Source organism: Vulpes lagopus, chromosome 3, assembly GCF_018345385.1.
Source record: "Vulpes lagopus strain Blue_001 chromosome 3, ASM1834538v1, whole genome shotgun sequence".
NCBI classification, from domain to species: Eukaryota; Metazoa; Chordata; class Mammalia; order Carnivora; family Canidae; genus Vulpes; species Vulpes lagopus.
The window spans coordinates 104,854,249-104,873,457 of record NC_054826.1 but is presented as its reverse complement, the minus strand read 5'-3'; the positions used below and the strand labels follow the sequence as shown (position 1 = coordinate 104,873,457).

At 59.1% G+C, this 19,209-nt stretch overlaps 2 protein-coding genes across 2 annotated transcripts in view; one reads left to right on the top strand and one right to left on the bottom strand.

Annotated features, from left to right (window-relative positions):
* The first annotated feature begins 5,229 nt into the window (after positions 1–5,229).
* LOC121487703 (cytochrome P450 2W1) lies at positions 5,230–13,745 on the top strand. Its single transcript, XM_041749668.1, has 9 exons — positions 5,230–5,427; positions 8,048–8,210; positions 8,511–8,660; positions 8,735–8,892; positions 10,311–10,484; positions 10,826–10,964; positions 11,080–11,264; positions 11,433–11,574; positions 11,872–13,745. The coding sequence occupies exons 1-9, from the start codon at positions 5,230–5,232 to the stop codon at positions 12,090–12,092; spliced, it is 1,530 nt and encodes a 509-aa protein (XP_041605602.1). The 3' UTR covers positions 12,093–13,745.
* The window catches only part of C3H7orf50 (chromosome 3 C7orf50 homolog), a 133,663-nt gene continuing 128,025 nt past the window's right edge, over positions 13,572–19,209 (bottom strand). Inside the window, exons 5-7 of the mRNA XM_041749677.1 lie at positions 18,846–19,007; positions 14,834–14,938; positions 13,572–13,778 (exon numbers count right to left, since the gene is read on the bottom strand). Of these exons, the coding sequence (XP_041605611.1) occupies positions 13,734–13,778; positions 14,834–14,938; positions 18,846–19,007 (312 nt within the window). The 3' untranslated portion in view covers positions 13,572–13,733. The remainder of the gene's footprint in view (positions 13,779–14,833; positions 14,939–18,845; positions 19,008–19,209) is intronic.

Below are 19,209 nucleotides of genomic sequence, written 5' to 3'. Positions count from 1 at the left end.
GTTAATATGTTTCCAGGGCAGTGAACAAAAGACGCTTTTATTACCCAGCAAATAGCACTTTTCCACTTGACTAGATCACACCAGTTAGCAGTAAAGAGGACAGCCCTGCCCCCAAGGTGGCCTGGGCCTCTCCCTCCAACAGCCTAGAGGGACCAATGAAGCACTGGAGGCCCAGTGACCTAGAGGTGACAGCCAGTTTTTAATTGACATGTCTATACCTGGCAAATGATTATTGCTTTGTATGAGATGTTTGGATTTTTATCTGCAGCACATGGATACAAAAAGTGGGGGAGTAACTGATGTTTCTGGAACCCCGCTCCATGCGAGGCTGTTTGGCATGGGGCCCCTGGAACAGTGCCTGGTACACAGAGGACATTCAGTTAGTTGTACTGAAGGATGAACCTGGTTCAGGAGGTGTTCTTACCTTCATCTCACATGGAAAGGACTTTCTTGCCCCAGGTTATGCAGCCAGCTTGTGAGCTATCTAGCACAGTGTAACAAACGTTCCCAACTCACTGGTGTAAAATATCCATTGTTGGCTTTGCTCAAGAATTTGCAGTGTGGGCTGGCCTTGGTGGAAATGACCCGCCTGACATCAGCTGGGGTCACTTGACCTCAGTGGGTCTCAGCCTGAGGCCGCCTCCACCATGGTCGTGAGCCCCCAGCCAGAGGCAAGGGCCGGGAGCCTGCTCTCAATGGAGAGGAGGGCAAAATCACAGCATGAGAACAGCTCCTGGATCCAACTTTGCCTGAAACTAGTAGATGTCATAGGTCTTTTCACTTTGATAAATTCTGCTGCAAAAGTATACTTTTCAAAAGGATGAAAACATAGTTCTCAGAACAATATAAACTGTGCATATGTCAGTTTCATTTAACACATGGATGAAGGAATTTGGCCAGATGGCAAGGCTGATTCTAGGAAGGGCGCCCCAACCCTGATATATCCACATCTGGTTAGAGGAAAAGAGAGGATGCCAGAGTCAGATTGCTCAGCTGAACCTGGAACAGGTTAATGTCTTACAGGGCAATAAACCATAATCTTTGGGATTATCTTTTCTGCCAGACAGAAGTGATTTGCATTTTTACAGGAAAAACAATCACTTGCAGCTTTTTAGTTTCCTACAAGTGAACGTCTGGCTTGAGGGCACCTGGGCCTGATCAATAGTGAATGTAAGTCACATACACGGCCCTGCTTGGGAGGGTCGGATGGTGCTCAGTCAGGCTGGCTGGACCAGGACTTCAGGGGTACGATGAAGGGACACAGTGTCACCCATTTGCCTTATTTCTGCGTATTGGGGAGTTACCCTGAACACTGCTTATTTGAGCCTGGGGCTGCAAACGCCATACATGGGCGGGGGGGCAAACCACCAGAAACCTATTCTCACCGGGCTCTGGACGCCAGAAGGATGAACTTGAGGTGGGCAGGGCTGCGCTCCCTGCACAGCTCTCAGGGAGGGTCCTTCCCGCCTCTTCCAGCTCCTGCTTGCCCCACATCCCTTGCTCATAGCCACAGCCTCCATCTCGGCCTCCGGGGTCACCTGGCTTCTGTCTGTGTCTATGTCCTCTACTCTTCTGTCTCTGCTAAGGACACCCAACATTGGAGTTAGGGCCACTCTAGTCCGGGATGACCTCATCTAAGCCTGGTTACGTCTGCAAAGATTCTCTTTCCAAACAAGAGCCCATTCTGATGTTCTAGGGAGACATGGATTGTGGCAGGAGGCCATTCCACCCAGTACATCACTCCAGCCAGTTTGGGTTTTTTTCCCCTACAAAGAGTCCCTGCTGCACAAAATCATGGCAGACGCCATGAGCCTCGGAGGAAGGTTCCCATAGGTGGCGGAGCCAGGAGGTATGTGCAGAGCCCTGAAGCTCAGAAGTGCTGAGCTTGAAAGTTGTTCTTTATGCTGAGAAAATTGGCAAGCTGGCCTGGGCTGGAGGCGTGGGCACATCCCAGCAGCCCCCCACCCAGCACTGGCACCAGATGGGGGCAGTACCCGGAGCAGCTGTAGAGGGGCCGGTGAGCGAGGGCCCCTCCCAGCACCCTCTACAGGGGCGGTCATGGGGAGAGCCAGGCCACGTGGGGGTCAGTGTGCACAACGCCCTGCCGGCGTGGGGCGAAAATCAGCCAGAGTCTAATGTGGAGAAGCCCCCTGGCTTGGGGATTCTAGTTCTAGGAACTGATTTTTTTTTTTTTTTCTAGGAACTGATTTGACAGCACCCTTTGCAACATGTGCACACAGGTATTTTGAGCAGGATGTTTTTGGCCACGAGACAGAACAATGCAGAGGAGACAAGGAAGCCGTATGGTGTCTGATGCGGCCACGCTGTCACCGCAAAAATAAAAAACAAGTGAACAGAGGGAAGGAGACAAGGGCGGGAGGAGACTCCGGGGTGGACAGGGGTGTTCACTCCCTCAAACTTGGTGAAGGTTTCATGGCTGCATGCACATATAAACTCGCTTGAACACGAGCTGTTTGCTGCACATGAATAAAATTAGAACCAGCGCAAACAGGCACACACAGCACCAGGTGCAGCACAGGTGCCAGCGTATCTGTCAAAGGACGCAGGAATGAGCGGCATGACGAGGAGAAGGCTCACTTCACTGGAGGTCGCTGGTGGGCTATGGACCCCCTGCTGATGTGTGTCCATCATCTGCTTAATGGATAAATATCCACAGGAACACCTCCACATGAGATACAGCCTATTGGACACCGTGGTGGGTTGACTGGTTGCCCCTGCAGAACACATGCCCAGTGATCTCTGTGCGAGTGGTGAGGATCCCGGGGTGAGATCACCATGGGCTATGGCAGGCCAGGTGGGAGAGGCAGGCCAGGTCCTTCCAGAGAGCCCTCAAGCAGCCAACTGGCCCCTGTGCCCCCATGCAGACTTCTGGTCCCGACTGCCAGACTGTATTTCTGGGAGTTCTAAATGCCCAGCTGTGGTTCTTGGTTTCACTGCAGCCCCAGGGGTCACACAGGTGTGAGCTATGGGGCCACTGGGGCCCTCAGCAGGATGTGTCCCCAGTGTTGGTGGGCACTCCCTAGAAGTTGCTGAGGATGGGCCTCGGATGAGCAGCTGGAGGACAGGTGGCCTGGGAGGTCGTGGGGAAGGGTTTCCCAAGGCCTGGCCAGCAGCGGGTCCATGGCATCTGGGCATCTGAGTCCCATGACCTCGGGGACACAGCAAAAGCGGTTACACTCTTGGGGAAGAGGGACCCTGAGCCCTCAGGGAACGCGGGATGACTCTGAGGGAAGATGGGACAGTTGCTCCCCACCTCTGTCCTCCACAGACCCTTCTACAACCTTGCCCTTCCCCTTGGACCTGGGGCAGCCTCAGGACCCCACCCCCACCCCAAGGTGACAAAGCTGTGCAACTCCAAAGCCAGGTCACAAGTTGTGGCCTCTGACTCTCGAGCCCTCATTCACAAAACTTGAAAACACAAGTTCATCAACATCATGCCTGAGGTCAGAGTCTGACACGGCTCTCCCCACAACCCTGGAGCAGCCCAGCCAGCCCCTAGATGTCCCCACAGGGCCCCAGTTCTGGCTCACCTCCACCGCCTCCTCCCCTCCTGGGCCCCACGGACAATCTAGGACAGTCTCCCTATCTTAGGATAAGCTGACAGCGAATTCAGTTCACCTTCTACCTTAATGCCCTTTTTGTGGAACCTGGTGTTTTCACACGTTCCAGGGATGAGGATGTGGACGTTCTCGCACTCATTACTCTGCCAACCTTCCCTGGTTCCTGGGCCCTGGCCTGTGCCGCCCTGGGAGTCCTGCACCATGACCCCCATCGCCCCATGGCCCGTGCTACCATGGGATTCCTATACTGAGAACCCTGTAGCCCTACTGCCCATGCTGCTATGGATATGACGTGTGGTTCAGGCGGAACAGTAGAAACAGAACACAGGTGCAGGGGTGCGGGGGCCAGGGCAGGGATCAGCGTGGGGGGTATGGGAATCTGGGGGGATGGATGGGACTGCCCCACATCTTGATCGTGGGGGTGGTCACACGACCATAGGAGTTAGTAAAAACTTGCAGAACCGTACCCTGAAAAGGCTGGACTTCACTGGGCATAAATTCTACCTCCATTTATAGGAAAGGACTCCTGCCAGGTGGGCTTCCTGAGGCTCCAGCCAGAGGCCTGTCCCCAGACAGTGGCAGGGGCACTCTGCTGGGTCCCCTCCCAGCTACGTCTTTCTGAGGCCTGGATGTCAAAGAATTGATGCTCACGGTTGCCAGAGAGATTCACAGCCAAGCCCCTACTTCCACCCTCAGGGCCCAGATTTGACTCCAGCCCTGCTGGCCGGGCTCTGAGAAACTCCTGGTACCTGGTGGGCCTCACCTGAGCCTGGCCCACGGGGCGGGCTCACCCCGTGCACAGGGGCCTGCGCTGCGTCCCCCAGTCACACACTGCTGGCCCTGTCCATGCTAGATCCTAGGAAACACCAGTAGGGTCAGGGGCCTATGGGACAGGGTTGGGAGTCTGACTCGATATGTCTGGTTCCCAAGTCTGCACCCCTCACTACCACACCCCTGCCCCGCTGGGTGGGACACCGGCAAAGCACCGTGGTGGGTGCTGTGGGGTACCCTACCCTGATGCCCCTCACCCCCAGCACACCCAGAGGCGGGGGGGGGGGCTGCGAGCGCCTCAAACCTGGCCCCCTTCCTCTTCTGAGAAATGGGGGTGACCCCGCTAGGCTGTCAGCAGGCACTAAAGGGTCTTGCAGGTAAAATGCCAAGAACTGGCTAAGCCGGGTGGTTTGGTAAAGTCCCCCCTCCGTTCCCCCCTCCCCCGCAGCCTACACAGCCACACCCTGCAGGGGACAGTGCCTGCTCCCAGGTGGCTGCCAAGAAGTATGGGCTTTACACCCAGTGTGGCTCATAGGTGCCCAGGCCTCACCAACCCAAAGGAGGAGGCCATGGAGAACAGGCCCCCACCTCCGACCCTGACTTCTTGCCTTCACCCCTTCCCACAGCTCTCCACCCAGCGCCTTGCTTGCTCCTGCTTCCAGGACCTGCAGAGATGTTCCTTCTGCTGGATACCCTTCCCCCTGGTGACTCACATGCTCAGCTGCAATGCCCGAGGTGTTCCAGTGGCAAAGCCACTGCCACGTGGGTCTCTGCTGCAGAGGGGGGTCTCTGCTGGGGGGCCCTTTCTGGATTCCTGACCACCAATTTCTGTGGCCCTAGCTACTGGTGGAGCCTAGCACACACAGGTGCTCAATAAATGCTTGCTGGGTCAATTACGTGGACTGTCCTAGGCATCCAGGACCTGCAGCCTATGCACCTAGTAGCGGCCTTGGACCTGGCACTCAGTCCAAATGATCGGGACACAGCTGTGAGAGAGCTGTCCTTCTTCACCGCAGCCTGTGGTTGTGCAACGGGACAGTCTGCCCACAAGACAGTAAGCACCCCGTTACAGGAGGTATGCAAATGGAGGCTGGAAGGGGTGCTGCTTCGGTGCTGGGGTTCGTGCAGGGGCATGGACGGCATCCCCAGGAGACGGCCCCACCGCGAGGGGCCCAGTGCGGGGACAGGGTTCCAGCTGCCTCATGTCAGTGCAGGTGGCGCAGAGCAGGCCCAGCCACTTCTGATGCCAGCAGCCCTCCCGCTGCTCACGGCTCCTTTCCACAGTGGCGCCTCCTCCCCTCCCAGCCGGGGCACCGGGGTTGAGAGGACCAGAGTTCAGTACAGATAGACAAGGGGTGGGGGGCTCATAAACCCAGCCAGCCCCTGGCCCCACCCAGCCCAGGCCAGTGCCTCCCGCTCTAGGTGACAGTGCCCTCAAAGCCACCAGGGAGCAGGTTGTCACTCAGAGACTCTACAGAGGACACTCTGTAGCCTTTGAAGGCCCTGGGATTTGGGGCATTTGCTCTGCGGACCCTCACGGGCCATCCATCACCAGCGTCTCCATGGACATCTTACGCCATGGGCCCTGCTGAGGGAGGCTCAGGGCTCCCCTCAGAGCTAGAGTGTCTCAAAGCCCCACGAGCCCCAGTTCTGATGGGGAGACGGAGGCAGAAGGCAGAGCCCTGCCAGGAGGGGAGGACTGGCCACCACGGTGTGCTCTCTCTGGCAGGCAAGGGATGAAAATGCCCCAAGCGTGAGGCCTAGATGCCAGCCCCCTGGACGGCCCCTGGCCCCCTGGCTCCGTGCCACAGACGCGACCCCACATTCCACACACGCCTGTCACTTTAAGCTGCCTGGCTGTCCCCTGCAAACTGCTCGGTCCACATTCTCGGGTTGGGGGGGTAAGGCACTGGCACGCCCTCCCAGCGGCCTATAAGGCATAGGGTGGGGAGCTGGGGCCTCACCGCCTGCCGTCCTCATGGCCCTGCTGCTCCTGGGGATCCTGCTGCTCCTGGGGCTCTGGGGGCTGCTCCGAACCTGCACCCGCACCCCCTCCTCAGCCTCTCGCTGGCCCCCTGGGCCCCGCCCACTGCCGCTCATAGGAAACCTGCACTTACTGCGTGTGTCACAGCAGGACCAGTCACTGATGGAGGTAGGTCAGGGCAGGTTGGGCTCCTGCCACCTGGACACCCCAGACCTATCTCAGGGGAAGCTGAGCCTATTTTCCAGGATCCCTATGGGTTAGGAATTTTGTGTCTCAGCCTGGCGCTGGCCTGGTAGGGGACACAGCAGGCCTACGTGCCCAACCTGCCTTGGGGAAGAGAAAGACATCCCGTCCTACAGGGAAGCAGATAGGCCATTTAAGGAGCAGAGGGCCAGGAGTGTCAGGCCAGGAGGGCCTCCTGGAGGGGACAGCATTTGATGAACGCTTACAGGAGAGCCAGGACTGGTGGCAATGGAGGGGAAGAGGCAGGTGCTCCCAGGAGTAGTACCATGCAGCAGAGGTCCAGCGAGGGAAGGAAGCTAGACTGGCACACAACTGTGCTTGCAGGGTAGGGGGCACCTGCTGGATGTGGCTGCTTCCAGCCTGGGCTTCCGGCTGGCTGGTCCTGGCCACATGCTGAAAGCAGGCCGCCCTGCCCTGCAGCCAGGAGATGGCAGGCCCACGGGTAAAGGAGGTGCAGGCCTGGCCCCCACAAGTACAGCCCAGCCAACTGTGCCCCAACCACACGGCTCCCACGACCACTCCACCCTCCTTCACCAGAAGTGCTGCTGCTTCCAAAACCCGCCTCGAGGCTGCCTGGTGGCCCTGAGGCACTGCATGTGGGTAGAGAGGAAGGGGCTGCAGCCTTGGCCTCTTAGGAGAGCTGCTGCAGGAAGCACCCTGGGTGCCAGCATTCTCAGGCCGGGCCTGGTGTCACGCCCAGGGGCCACTGTCCCGCATTCGGGGACTAGAGTGGGTGTGGATGGGAAGGGCAGGTCTGGCACCACCCCTCAGTGTACGTGATGGACAGCAACTCACATCTTGCCTCCAGGTCTGTTTCCCCATGTGTGAAGTCACAGAAGGGGAACAGGCACACACAGGGGCCCCAGAGGCCAGCCCTTGCCTGTGGGCGTGCCAGTGCCTTACCCCCCCAACCCGAGAATGTGCAGTCTGGTCCTGCGCCTCCAGGCTGGGCACAGGGGTTCCTGTGGGACAAGCTGACCAGTCGAGGCCTGGGCACTCCCTGCTCCTGTCTGTCTGGGCTTCAATGCTGAAGGGGGTCTGAGTGGGGACAGGGCCTCTGCTCCCTGTGCTGACCCTGGGCTTCTACTGCAAGCCACCCTGCAGACAGCCCCTTCTACTGCCCGCCTCGTCTTGGGGTCCCAAGGAGCCCTCTCTGCTGTTTCCCCTGAAAAGAAAGCCATGACCGTACTTCCAGCACCACTGGCAGCCCCCACCCCCACCCCTGGAATGGAGGGGGAGGGGGCTCAGCGGGATTAAACAGGACACTGTCCCCTGGACCTGGGCCCAGCCAAACACACCTCCTGCACCTTTGCTCACACATGCTCACTGCTGGTCGGTTTCTACAGACCCTGCCTGGGCCATTCCTGGCTGAGTCTCCCCAGGGCCTACCCTGCTCAGGCTGCACCTGGGGGGGCCACAGGGAGCTTGGGGGTGGGGCCTCTGGCTGATTCCTTCCTGTCCCTACCAGCTCTCAGAACAGTATGGGCCGGTGTTCACTGTCCACTTGGGGCGCCAGAAGACGGTGGTGCTGGCTGGCTACGAGGCTGTGAGAGAGGCCCTGGTGGGCACGGGGCCAGAGCTGGCTGACCGGCCCCCCATTGCCATCTTCCAGCTCATCCAGGGAGGTGGGGGTAGGTGTGCGGCGCGGGGTGGGAGGGGGCAGAGGCTAGCTGAGCAAGGGAGTTCCTGGACCCTGGGAGAGGGAGGTCTGCCTCTCTGAGCAGCAGGAGAGTGTGCCCAGTGTGGGTCCTGGGGAGGGACACAGTGTCCACATGGCAGGGGACCAAGACACAACAAGATGGACACGGCTCGCCAAGGTCAGCTCCTGGGAGAATAGGCTCAGCACTAGTGTGAGGCCCAGGCCAGGCCCCTAACTTGCTCCCTGCCTGCATCACCCCGGGCTGCTCACGGGCAACTCCTCTGGCCTGCAGGCATCTTCTTCTCGTCAGGGGCACGCTGGAGGGCCGCTCGCCAGTTCACCATACGCACCCTCCATGGCCTGGGTGTGGGGAGAGGGCCCATGGCTGACAATGTCCTGCAGGAGCTGAGGTGCCTTATGGGGCAGCTGGACTGCTACAGAGGTGAGTAGAGGTAGGGAGACTCCTGGGGGGAGGGTGACCCTCACCCCCTAAGGCTTGTCTCCCCACTCCTCCAGGTCAGCCCTTCCCCCTGGCCCTGCTCGGCTGGGCACCCTCCAACATCACATTCACGCTGCTCTTTGGCCGGCGGTTCGACTACCAGGATCCTATGTTTGTGTCCCTGCTGAGCCTGATCGATGAGGTCATGGTCCTCTTGGGGACCCCCAGCCTGCAGGTGAGAGGTGGCTGCTCCCAGCCTTGGGGTGGAGGTCAGGGAGCTGAACACAGGCTTGAGACTGGGGTGGGGGGTGGTCTCAACACTGCCCCTGCCATAGAGAGGTGAGCTGCTACCTTGCAAAAGCAGCACCAGACTAAGAGCCAGGAGGCCCGAGGCCTGTCCTATTTCTGACAGCAGTTGGCCATGTGACCCCAGGCCAGTCCGCTGTGCCCTCTGGGCATGAGGGGGGTATAGGACAGGGGTCCCCATCTGCCCCCTCCCACGCCTGCCCATCAGTAGCAGACGTACGTGCTCAGAGGTGGGGATGGGGACTGAGCATGTCTTCCCTCGATGTGTCCTGTCCTCCCAGACCTTAAACCCAGGGACCATCCACCCAAAATGAGTTCTTCACAGAAATGACATGAACTGGGCCTGCTGACATTCAGAATTCCCAGGGGCACATGCATTTCACTCTTTCCCAAAATGTGAGGTATTTGCCGTCATGATCATTTGTGTGATAATTCGCTAAGCGCATCCATCTGCTTGTGGTGTGTGTATTTACGGTGATGTCATAGCTCCTGGCCTCTCATGGACCCGTGGTCATGGGCAGGAGGCCAGGGCTGACCACAGAGTCTCTGGCCCTCATGCTTCAGTCCTAGGAGCCTCTGACGTCCTCTGGATGGGAGGATTTGGCCTCCTGGCTGAAGCAGGCAGCCCCAGGAGGCTGGAGGGCAGAGAGGTTGGAGTAGAAGTTCCCAAGCCTCTGTCCCTGTGCCAGCTCCTCACCACAGAGGCGTTCTGTGTAATCCGATCCAGGGAGCGCATTTGCTCTGGGGCACACCCACGAGAGCCGAGAGCCGAGCAGCAGATATCTACATGATGGGCACGTGCTGGCCCCTCAGACAACCTGGTCAAACGCTGCCATGACCCCCCTTTCACAGCAGGGTCAGCCGAGGCTCTGAGGTTTGCAAAGTCATCTTTAACGATTGGTAGTAGGGTTCAGTTATTCCCACACAGGCAACCCTCTCCCCCTCTCCATCCTACTGGCTCTGGTGGATGGAGGGCGGGCATGACCACAGCCGTCTGCAGGAGTGATATCACCCCATCAAGGTGTGTGGCCTGTCCAGCGGCGCCCCCCTTCCTGACCTGGGACAGAGGGTTTTGTGGGAGTCCCCTCTGGAGTCCACCCCCCCCAACCCTCACCCCGCCCGCTGCTGTTCCCACCAGAAGGGCCAGGGGCCCCGCACACGAAGCTGGGCGCCCTCTTGTGGCCACGGGCAGGACCCACCCAGGCTACCTGCCTGGAGTCTGGGGCTGCGTCTGGGGAGGGGACATGGACAAGTGATCGTGCCTGCGGGGGTGGGGGTGGGGTGGGGTGTGGGTGTGGTTGGGGCCTCCACCCTAACCCCAGCTTCTGTGTCGCCCTCTGTCTTCAGCTGTTCAACATCTACCCCTGGCTCGGGGCCCTCTTCCAGCTGCACCGGCCAGTCTTGCGGAAGATAGAGGAGGTTCGAGCCATCCTGAGGACCCTCCTAAAGGCGCGGCGGCCCTCCATGCCCAGGGGAGGCCCCGTGCAGAGCTACATGGATGCCTTGATTCAGCAGGGCCAGGTATGGGCAAGATCCCCCCTACCACCTAAGAGGCCTGGGGGCATCTGGGGGCCTAGAGTTGGGGGTGGGGTTCATGCTGGTCCTGCACCAACCCCTTCACCTCCCAGCTGGGGGGTCCCTCTGAGCCTCAGTCTCCCCATCTGTGAAATGGGCATTTGCAGTGCCTGCCTCAACAGGTGGCTGCAAGGATGTGGTGAGCCCAGAACATAGTAGGTGCTCAGTGGACTTGGCTCTGCCTTCCCAGCAAGTCTGTTTTCTATCCTTTCTTTGAGCTCAGAGCTGGATAGGGGGCTCCATGGGGCCTAACCTCTAGCTAAGTCCCATCAAACTCACCTCTGCAGGGGAAAGACCCCCAAGGCCTGTTTGCCGAGGCCAACATAGTGGCCTGCACCCTGGACATGATCATGGCTGGCACAGAAACCACATCGGCTACACTGCAGTGGGCTGCCCTCCTGATGGGCAAACACCCAAGTGTGCAATGTGAGCTCCAGCCTCCCTTCCCAGCGCACAGCCACCTGCTTGGTGGGTGGGGGTCTGGCAGGGCTTAGAGGCTCAAGGCTCCCAGAGACACTGGCGCCCACCCTCTCACTTGCAGGCCGGGTGCAGGAGGAGCTGGACCGTGTGCTGGGGCCCGGGCGGGCCCCCCAGCTGGAGGACCAGCGGTCACTGCCCTACACCAATGCTGTGCTGCATGAGGTCCAGAGGTTCATTACCCTCCTGCCTCACGTGCCTCGGTGTATGGCGGCTGACACTCAGTTGGGCGGCTACCTGCTCCCCAAGGTGGGCACCCCCCTCCTGGACCCTGACAGGGGGCAGGGCCCTCCATCCCTCCTTCCCTCTGCTCTGGGCCAGGGTGGGCCCCGCTGGGAGTCCCCTGGGGGGACCCTCTCTCTCCGTGCACACCCCCGGGGGAGGGGGTGCCAGGCCCACCTGCTGCACTGCCCACAGGGCACGCCTGTGATCCCCCTGCTGAGCTCTGTGCTCCTGGACAAGACACAGTGGGAGACCCCCCGCCAGTTCAATCCCGGCCACTTCCTGGATGCTGAGGGGCGCTTTGTGAAGCGGGCAGCCTTCCTGCCTTTCTCTGCAGGTATCCACAGCCCTCACAGGTGGGGGCAGCATGGGGCCCCTCACCCCCACATAGCCTGGTCACCAGAGACCTCGGAAGCTCAGGCTCAAGCCTGCTGGGCCTCCCACTGTCCGTAGCCTCAGAGCTGGCCTGCATCTGGGTTATTGCAGACCTTGCTCTCAGCCCCCACTCTGAGCCCTCTCTCATCCCCCCAGAGACTCCCCTCTCCCTCTACTCTAGGAAACTGGCCAGCTCCCTGGCACAGCCTGCAAAGAGCAGGCCTGGAGCCCCCAGCCTGTGCCTTGGTTTCCTTTGCAGGCCGCCGCGTCTGTGTGGGGGAGAGCCTGGCCAGGTCAGAGCTGTTCCTGCTCTTTGCTGGTCTCCTCCACAGGTATCGCCTGCTGCCCCCACCGGGCCTCAGCCCCGATGCCCTGGACACCACACCCGCCCCGGCTTTCACCATGCGGCCTCCAGCCCAGGCCCTCTGTGCAGTGCCCAGGCCTGGGGGCTATGACCAAGGAGACTGGGGGAGGGTCTGAGTCACTCCCCCAGATCCCGGCTTGAGGTGCTCTGCGGATGGACAGACAGACAAGCCCCTCATGGGGCCCCCAAAGCCCTTCCTTGGCCTGATCCTGTTCTTTAGGGGCTCAGGCCCCTTTCAGTTCTCCATACCTGGAGTCCTCTATACTCCTCCTCCGGTCTCCCCAGGGCAGCTGAGCTCCCTCCCTGCCCTCTGCCTTCAGACCCCCCACCCGTACCTCAGGTGCCCCTCACACTCCAGCAGTGAAGCACTCCCTCCCAACACCCCCATGCATGCCTTCCTGGGCTCCCCGCTGCCTCTTCTCTCCACTCCCCCTCCATGCTACCCTCACAGTTCCCCACAGGGCCAGTGGGGAACAGGTGCCCCCCAGGCACAGAGATCTACCTGCAGTTGGGGGTGCAGGGTGACATCCACTCAGAGTCCAGCCTGAGACCTGCATTCCCAGCAGGTTCAGTCTGTGCTGTGCCAGGCCCTGGATGGCTGGGGCTCCTGCAGATTCCATCCTGTTCTTGGGACTCCTCGGGGCCCGTGAAACCAGGACCCTGAGCCCTGGACATGGGCCAGTTGAGGGACAGCTGCCACCCAGAGGATCGGGGACCCTGAGGGGTAACAGCAGAACTTGAGCAGGAAGGATGAGCACGAGTTTGCAGGGACGATGCTGGGAACCCCCTCACAATTGACCCTGTCGACCTCATGGGACCCTGAAGCAAATGGGTGCACAGACCCCAAAGCCCAGCTTCCATTCTCTACACTCAAAATGTACCAAGGCCCCTAGGAGATGTTCTTGGGCAAGGCGCTGTGGCTGACAGGGCCCAGAGATGCCAGGTCAGGGGTGCACAGCAAGGGCTCTCTATGGACCTCCATGGGACACCCCCACACCGACCCACTTCCTGTTTATCTGAAATTCAAAGCTATCTAGTCTTGTACCTCAGTGGCCTGGGAGCCTGGCAGGGTGGAGTGGGCACTATGGTGGCTCTAGGCCACCTTGGTCACCCTTCCCTGTCCCAGGCTCTGGGTGGGAGGTGCAGGAGGCTGGCAGGAAATGTGAGGCAGCCTCTTGACCAGCTGCCATACTCCAGAGCCTTTTCTCTGGTCCCTTCGGATCCTCTTTTTTTCCCATGACGGAAGCCTTCGCTTTTTAAATTCAAAACCTTATCTGCGTCAGAGGCAGAGCATACAGGAGGGCAAGCTGGCAGACGGGTGGAGGGGTGGGTTGAGGATGGGACAGGGAGTTAGCTATGCTGGTCCATTCTGCCTGAGTAGCTAGCCTGACAGCACCACCTTCTCTGGGGAATGCACTGGGCATAACACCTCCCAGGGAGGACAGGACAGGGGGCGTGCAGATGGGGGTTAGAGGGCCTCCCCGGGGGAGGGTGGACACGTCACAGTGAACACTGGGCTCTTCAGTCACGTGAAGTGTTGGCAACATTGTGGGGAGGCTCCCACGGAGTATAAACCAGGCATCGGGACAAGTCCCGGTGCAGCTGCAGAAAGGGGTCCCTGAGGCCCACAGTCCCAGTGTACACAGAGGGTGCCCCCTAGGGGAGAAACGACGGGATCAGGGCGTGACCCTACCTGGGAGCCATGTCCAGGGATGAAAATGAAGCTGCCCAGGACTGTTGCGATCAACAAATAAACCTCAAACCACGGATGCTTCCAGATGTGCCGTGTCTGTGCTGGACCCCTGTGGAGGAAGAGAAGGGGTGTGCTGGGGGAGGGGTGATGGACTGTGCCAGATTGGGTTTGTTTCTAGGAAAAGCTGGTGGCAGAGTAGGAGTATGCACTCTGTCCTTCTATTCCTTCTGTCTGAAATACCTGACACCCACAGAGAGTCTGGGAGCCTGCCCTGAGGGCTGGGCCACTTTACTTTGCAGTTGCATGGTGCAAGGACCACGGATCTGACCTAAGTTCATCTCAGTGAACAAATCGACAGCATTCTTCAGAGGACGCAGAACATTCCAGAATGGCTGTGGAAACCCTTTCAAGAAGCTGTGGGTTGAAGAGATTTGGCTGCTGGGGACGGGGTTGATGGGAGAACATGGAAAGCCAGAACAGGGGAAATGTGAGCATTCCAAGCAAAAAGCTGCTGTTACGAAAGTCTCCTATCTTTATGGCAAACCCCGTGTTGCCTGGACCTTGATTCCAGAAGCCACTCCTCGCATAGGAGTGGGGTCTGCTGCACCTCCCGCATTGGTGGGCTTCAGGCAGGGGCAGGATGCAGAACCTGAGCCGCGTGTTTCCTAACTTCTAAGAACAGGTGTCAAAATGAACCACTCTCCCTAGTGACTTATGTTTTCTCCAAAGAAGCCAGTAGGACTAGTTGATGTTTTAATTGGCCAAGAACAAATTTGAGAAGCCTTTCTGCCAAGTGGGAAGGTGTAGATCCTAGTGGAAAGCCCTCCACAAATGTGCTGCTCTGGGCCCCTTCCCCCAGGGTGGGTCCTCCAGGTGGGACAGGGCGGGGGGCTCTGGTGGAGGGTACATGGCAGCTCTGGCATGAGATCCCCACAGTGATCTTAATGCCCTGCTGGTCCATGATGTGAGCCTGAGCTTCCTGGGGTCCCCACACCAGGTGCTCACAGCTTGGCATGGATGCAGATCTGAGGTGGGCTGGGCACAGGGATGGTGCATGCGGGACCCTTGCCCAGTCTGGTCCAATGCTTGGGAGGCAAGCAGCCTCTGCAGGGGATCCCTGCGTCCCCCATTCTCAGGTTCCCTTAACCCCTGCCATGAACTCACCAGGTGCTGTGAAGTGAGGGCTGCGGCTGGGCCAGCTGGCTGGGACCAAGGAGAGCCAAGGCTGCCGACTGGGGAAAACCTGGGGAATATCCATCCCTTTTCACCCTGTTTTATGGAGTTGACACAAAATAAGCATTTTATACACTAAAGGAGAACAATGTGCCAAGTCTGATGTCTGACCTACGAGGTCACCAGCACATTAACGACACACGCATCTCCATGGCTGCCCTGGACCCCACCCAGCAGGCCTGGCTTAGGGATCACATGGAGACCCCGGCCTGGGGCTGCCTTCCCCCTGCAAAGAGGGGGGCCCACCACGCTGTAGGGACAGACACACGGGGGGCTGAGAGTCCTGGTTCTGTGGCCACCTAACGTCCTGAGGCCCCTCTAGCCTTAAGCTTCCTGCCTGCCACTGGGCAGGGCAGTATCTGTCAGAGACATTCCCACTGGATAAAGACTGGTTTATTTAAAAACAGACAGTTCTTCTGGGACCTGGGGAGGAAAAGCATTGTGAGCGGCAACTTGGTAGCTGGTCCCCACTTCTCACCATAGGAAGTCATGTTTCCCCAGACGTAAGGGAAGCCGGAGGAAGGCTGCTACGCCGGAGGGTGGGGGTAGGGGCTGCAGGCCGCTGTTGGTGGTGCTGATGGGCCTGCTGAGTCTGACACCCACACCCCCGCCCAAAGTCCCATCCTCCCATCGCCTATTCTGACATCCTAGTGGTGCTTGAGACCGTCTATGTGATGGAGGCATAGAGCTTCGGTGAGAACAGATGTTAAGGTGACAATAAGCCTGTTTTACCGTTTTCTTTCCAGAGCCCAGTGCTTTGCCTTGAGCTCTGCAGAGAGGCCCTGTCTCTGTTCCCCCTGGGGTGTCGTGAATAAGGAGGTTGAGTGTGTGTCACACCTGCCATACCCCGGGTAGCCATAGGCTACATTGCTGCCTGAGCGTCCACCCAGCCCCTGCCTCGTGTTCTGTCACCACAGATGAGCTGGCCCACCGTCTCCAGGATTTCATTTGAGTGGTGTCAACAGTGTGCCCTTGTGGCCTGTCGTCCCCCACCCAGTGCCCCACGGTGGCCCGTATTCACGCTTCTTCCCTTTTACTGGTGATCACCGTGCACTTCAGTTTCCTGTTCAGCTGCCAATAGACGTCTGAGTTATTTCCAATGTGGGGGGTTGTCGGCGGGAAATCACCAGCCACTGTCAAGACATTTCCTGGCCCAGTGGCCCCATGCAGCCTTGGTGAGTGAGGGGCTCACAGACAGCCCCTAGGCACCCCTCGCTGTGGCTTGGCCCCAGGGCTCAGGCCTGCTCACGTCACTGCCCCTGGCGCCTTGTCAGGGCCACCGGACTGGCATCCCTAGCAACTGAGGCTGGGCCCATACCCACACCTATGCCTGTCGACAGCTTTGTCCAGGTGACATGTGTCACCTCCCTCTGTACCTTCCAGAGAGCACAGCACTTCATGCTCCAACAGGAGCTCATAGGGAGGAAAGAGCCCCCGTCTGGTATTGGGAAGCATCCTGCTATCCCCACCGTTTCTAGCAACAGAAAATGAGGACTTGGGACCCATCACATTTCCCTTTCCAATGCGGCTGCCAAGAAACCCAGAGCTATGGTTCTTGATCAATCAGCTCTGATTCCTTAAAAAAACCTGCCCTTTCCTTGTATCTTATGGGTCTTCCTTTCTATGTCTAGTTCTCAGAACAGTTTTCAGGGTGCCTCAAAGCTGGGACACAGCCAGGCTGGCACTCAGATTGTCTGTGGTGCCATAATGCTCTCACAGACCTGCACCGACTCATGGTGCCAGAGGGCTTCTCTGCTCAATACTCACCTGACAGGTACTAGGGAGTCAGGACTTGTCATCTGTCTCCAGAAGCCACCTGGGACAAAGAAGGGGTTGGACCAGTTGCTCCCACCCAGAACTGGACACGTGCTTATGTGTGTGACAGGGATTCCAGTTGCACCAGTGGATGGGGGCCAGGGCCAAATGCCCTCCAGGAAGTAGTGGAGCATCACCCCTACCACAGGGGTGCCGCTGAGGTGTGAGTGCTGGGTGGGAGGTGGGGCAGCATGACCCTGAGAACCCAGGGGTCTGGGTTACAGGTGAGATGAGGGTAGGCCCAAGGACCAGCCCAGGCCCCTCTGAAGTAGTGGGGTGCTCCTGGGCCCATGCACCTGAGGCCCTAACCTCATCATTCAGAAGTGTCCCTCAGCATAGGTACTTCATGATGACTGAAGCTGAAGTCACAGTAGAACCTGAGGCTGGGGATGGTGCTGGGGGTGGGGGGCACTGCTGGGGGAAGGATGGCCTGGGGGGGGCGGACAGCGCTGGGAGGGGATGGTGTTGAGGGGGCACTGCTGGGGGGGAACATCGCTGGGAGGGGATGCTGGCAGGGGGAACAGCTGGAAAGGGACAGTGCTGTGGGGGACACTGCTGGGGGTGTTGGCACTGTGGGGGGTGCGACACTGTTAGGGGGCACTGCTGGGGGACAGCTGGGAAGGGACAGCGCTCAGGAGGATGGTGCTGGGGGGCTTGGCTGGCCCCAGGCCTTCTCCTAGAATAAGGAGTTTACACACAGGCCTGCAGCCTTTTGACTCTATTAGCACTGTGATGCACAACGTAAGCAGGTCACCTGACAAGCTTCATGGTGTCCTGGTTACCTACTGCACACGCCCCTGGAATACAGTTTATAAACCTGTGACATGAGCAGGACGTGGTGGGGACAGATCATCTCTGCTTCAGCCCACGTCACCTGGGGCAGCAGCCATCTGCAGACTCATCAGCACCTGAGCACCCCCCATGTGGCCTCCTCACATGACTGGGGCATCCCATGTCAGTGGGCCAAGTCCCAAGGGCAAACGTTGGGAGAGCACCAGTTGCCTCCTCCTCCTGCCCTTGCTCCAGGATCACACAGCGTCACTTCTGCTTCTTCCCATTCTGGAAGCTGAGCTACGTTCCAGGGGCAGAGCATCAAAAGCCTTGGTGGACAAGTTTTAAGACCACCACACTTGTCTGCAACCCTATGAGATTCTCCACAGGTCCTGGGAAGGGCGGGCCTGCTGCGTGCATGTGGCCCAAGCAGAGGAGGTGTGGGCCTCCATGCCCTAAGTGACTTTTGAGAGAGTTCAGCACATGTGGTTTTCTGGGAATGGGGCGAGCATGTCCCGTGTTTGTGCAGACAGCAGGCCTGTTTCCTTGCTGGGGTGGCTGTGGGAGGGCAGCCAATATGGTCACTGCCAGTATCTGCAAACAGACGCCTATAGAGCAAGTGCTCAGTGCCAAGAGGCAGTTGTGCCACATGGGGAGCTTGCCAGGATGCCGTCCTGGGGGGCCTCAGCCACAGCCTGATGCACGCTCAGGAAAAGCTCTTCACAGTTGGGACAGGCAAACGAGAATAAGATGCACAGAATAAGAACCATAGGCAACAGACATGGCCGGTTTTATTGAAAACACAGCCAGGTTTTCCTTGGGACTGGTCAGTGAGGCCCCAGCAGACTCAAGGAGGGAGGTGAGGGATGGGCGAGCCACGGCCCAGACCCACTGGGGAATGCAGGCAGGTGACCAGGACGCTGGTAGCCGGCAGCAGAGAGGCACTCTCACCCCCCACCAGGCACAGACCACAGCTGGAGGGAAGGGCTGGCCCTGGTCAGTCTCTAAGACATTTCCAGTAGAAAAATAGACCTTTTCCTCAATAAGCAACTTCCCTGGGGGCCTGAAGCCAGGATGGCATCTCTAGGTTATGTTGGAGTGGTCACATTCTGCTGTAAAGGGACGAAAACACATCATCATCTATAAACAGTTTGGCCAGAGTTAGTCCTTCCAAGGGTCAGGAGCCAGCAGGAACGGGGACTCAGTACCCGGGAGTCCCCAGGCCCATTGGTCACTGATCTGCTGGTAAGCCTGCCTGTCCCTCGTTGGGGCCGCACCTCTGGGAGGCAGCAGCCAGCTGCATCCTGAGAGTGGCCCTGGCCCACTGGCCAACCCCCTAGGAGAGCAACTGCAGCACCTGCCGGATGCGCTGGGTCTTCCCCTGAGGAAGGGGGTCCATGCCGCCAGCCTCGTCCAACTTCTGCATCAGGGCTTCTGCCTTCTGCACTGTCAGCTCCCGGGCCCGGCCCTGGAGCCCCTCCAGGTAGGCCAGCAGTGTGGAGAAGAGCTCATCAGGAACCTGGGATGGGAAGAGGATTAGGGTGTCAGGGACCAGGCAGGGTAGCGTGTGGAGCGTGAATGCTGAGTAGTGGAGAAACGAGGTGTTCACAGTCTGGCCCCAAGCACCAGGCAGGACTCCTGGCCCAGCAGCTGCACCCCTGCACCTGCAAGAGAAACCCCCACCCTTGCACCAGGCCCGCAGAGCTCAGCGGCCAGGTAGC

What these genes read in the sequence shown, in the direction of transcription:
- LOC121487703 (XM_041749668.1), top strand. Translation starts at nt 5,230, where the DNA reads ATGCTTGCTGGGTCAATTACGTGGACTGTCCTAGGCATCCAGGACCTG. An exon ending in GCAGCTGGACTGCTACAGAG is followed by an intron (nt 8,661 to 8,734) that starts GTGAGTAGAGGT and finishes CCACTCCTCCAG; the next exon opens with GTCAGCCCTTCCCCCTGGCC. An exon ending in GCGGCTACCTGCTCCCCAAG is followed by an intron (nt 11,265 to 11,432) that starts GTGGGCACCCCC and finishes CACTGCCCACAG; the next exon opens with GGCACGCCTGTGATCCCCCT.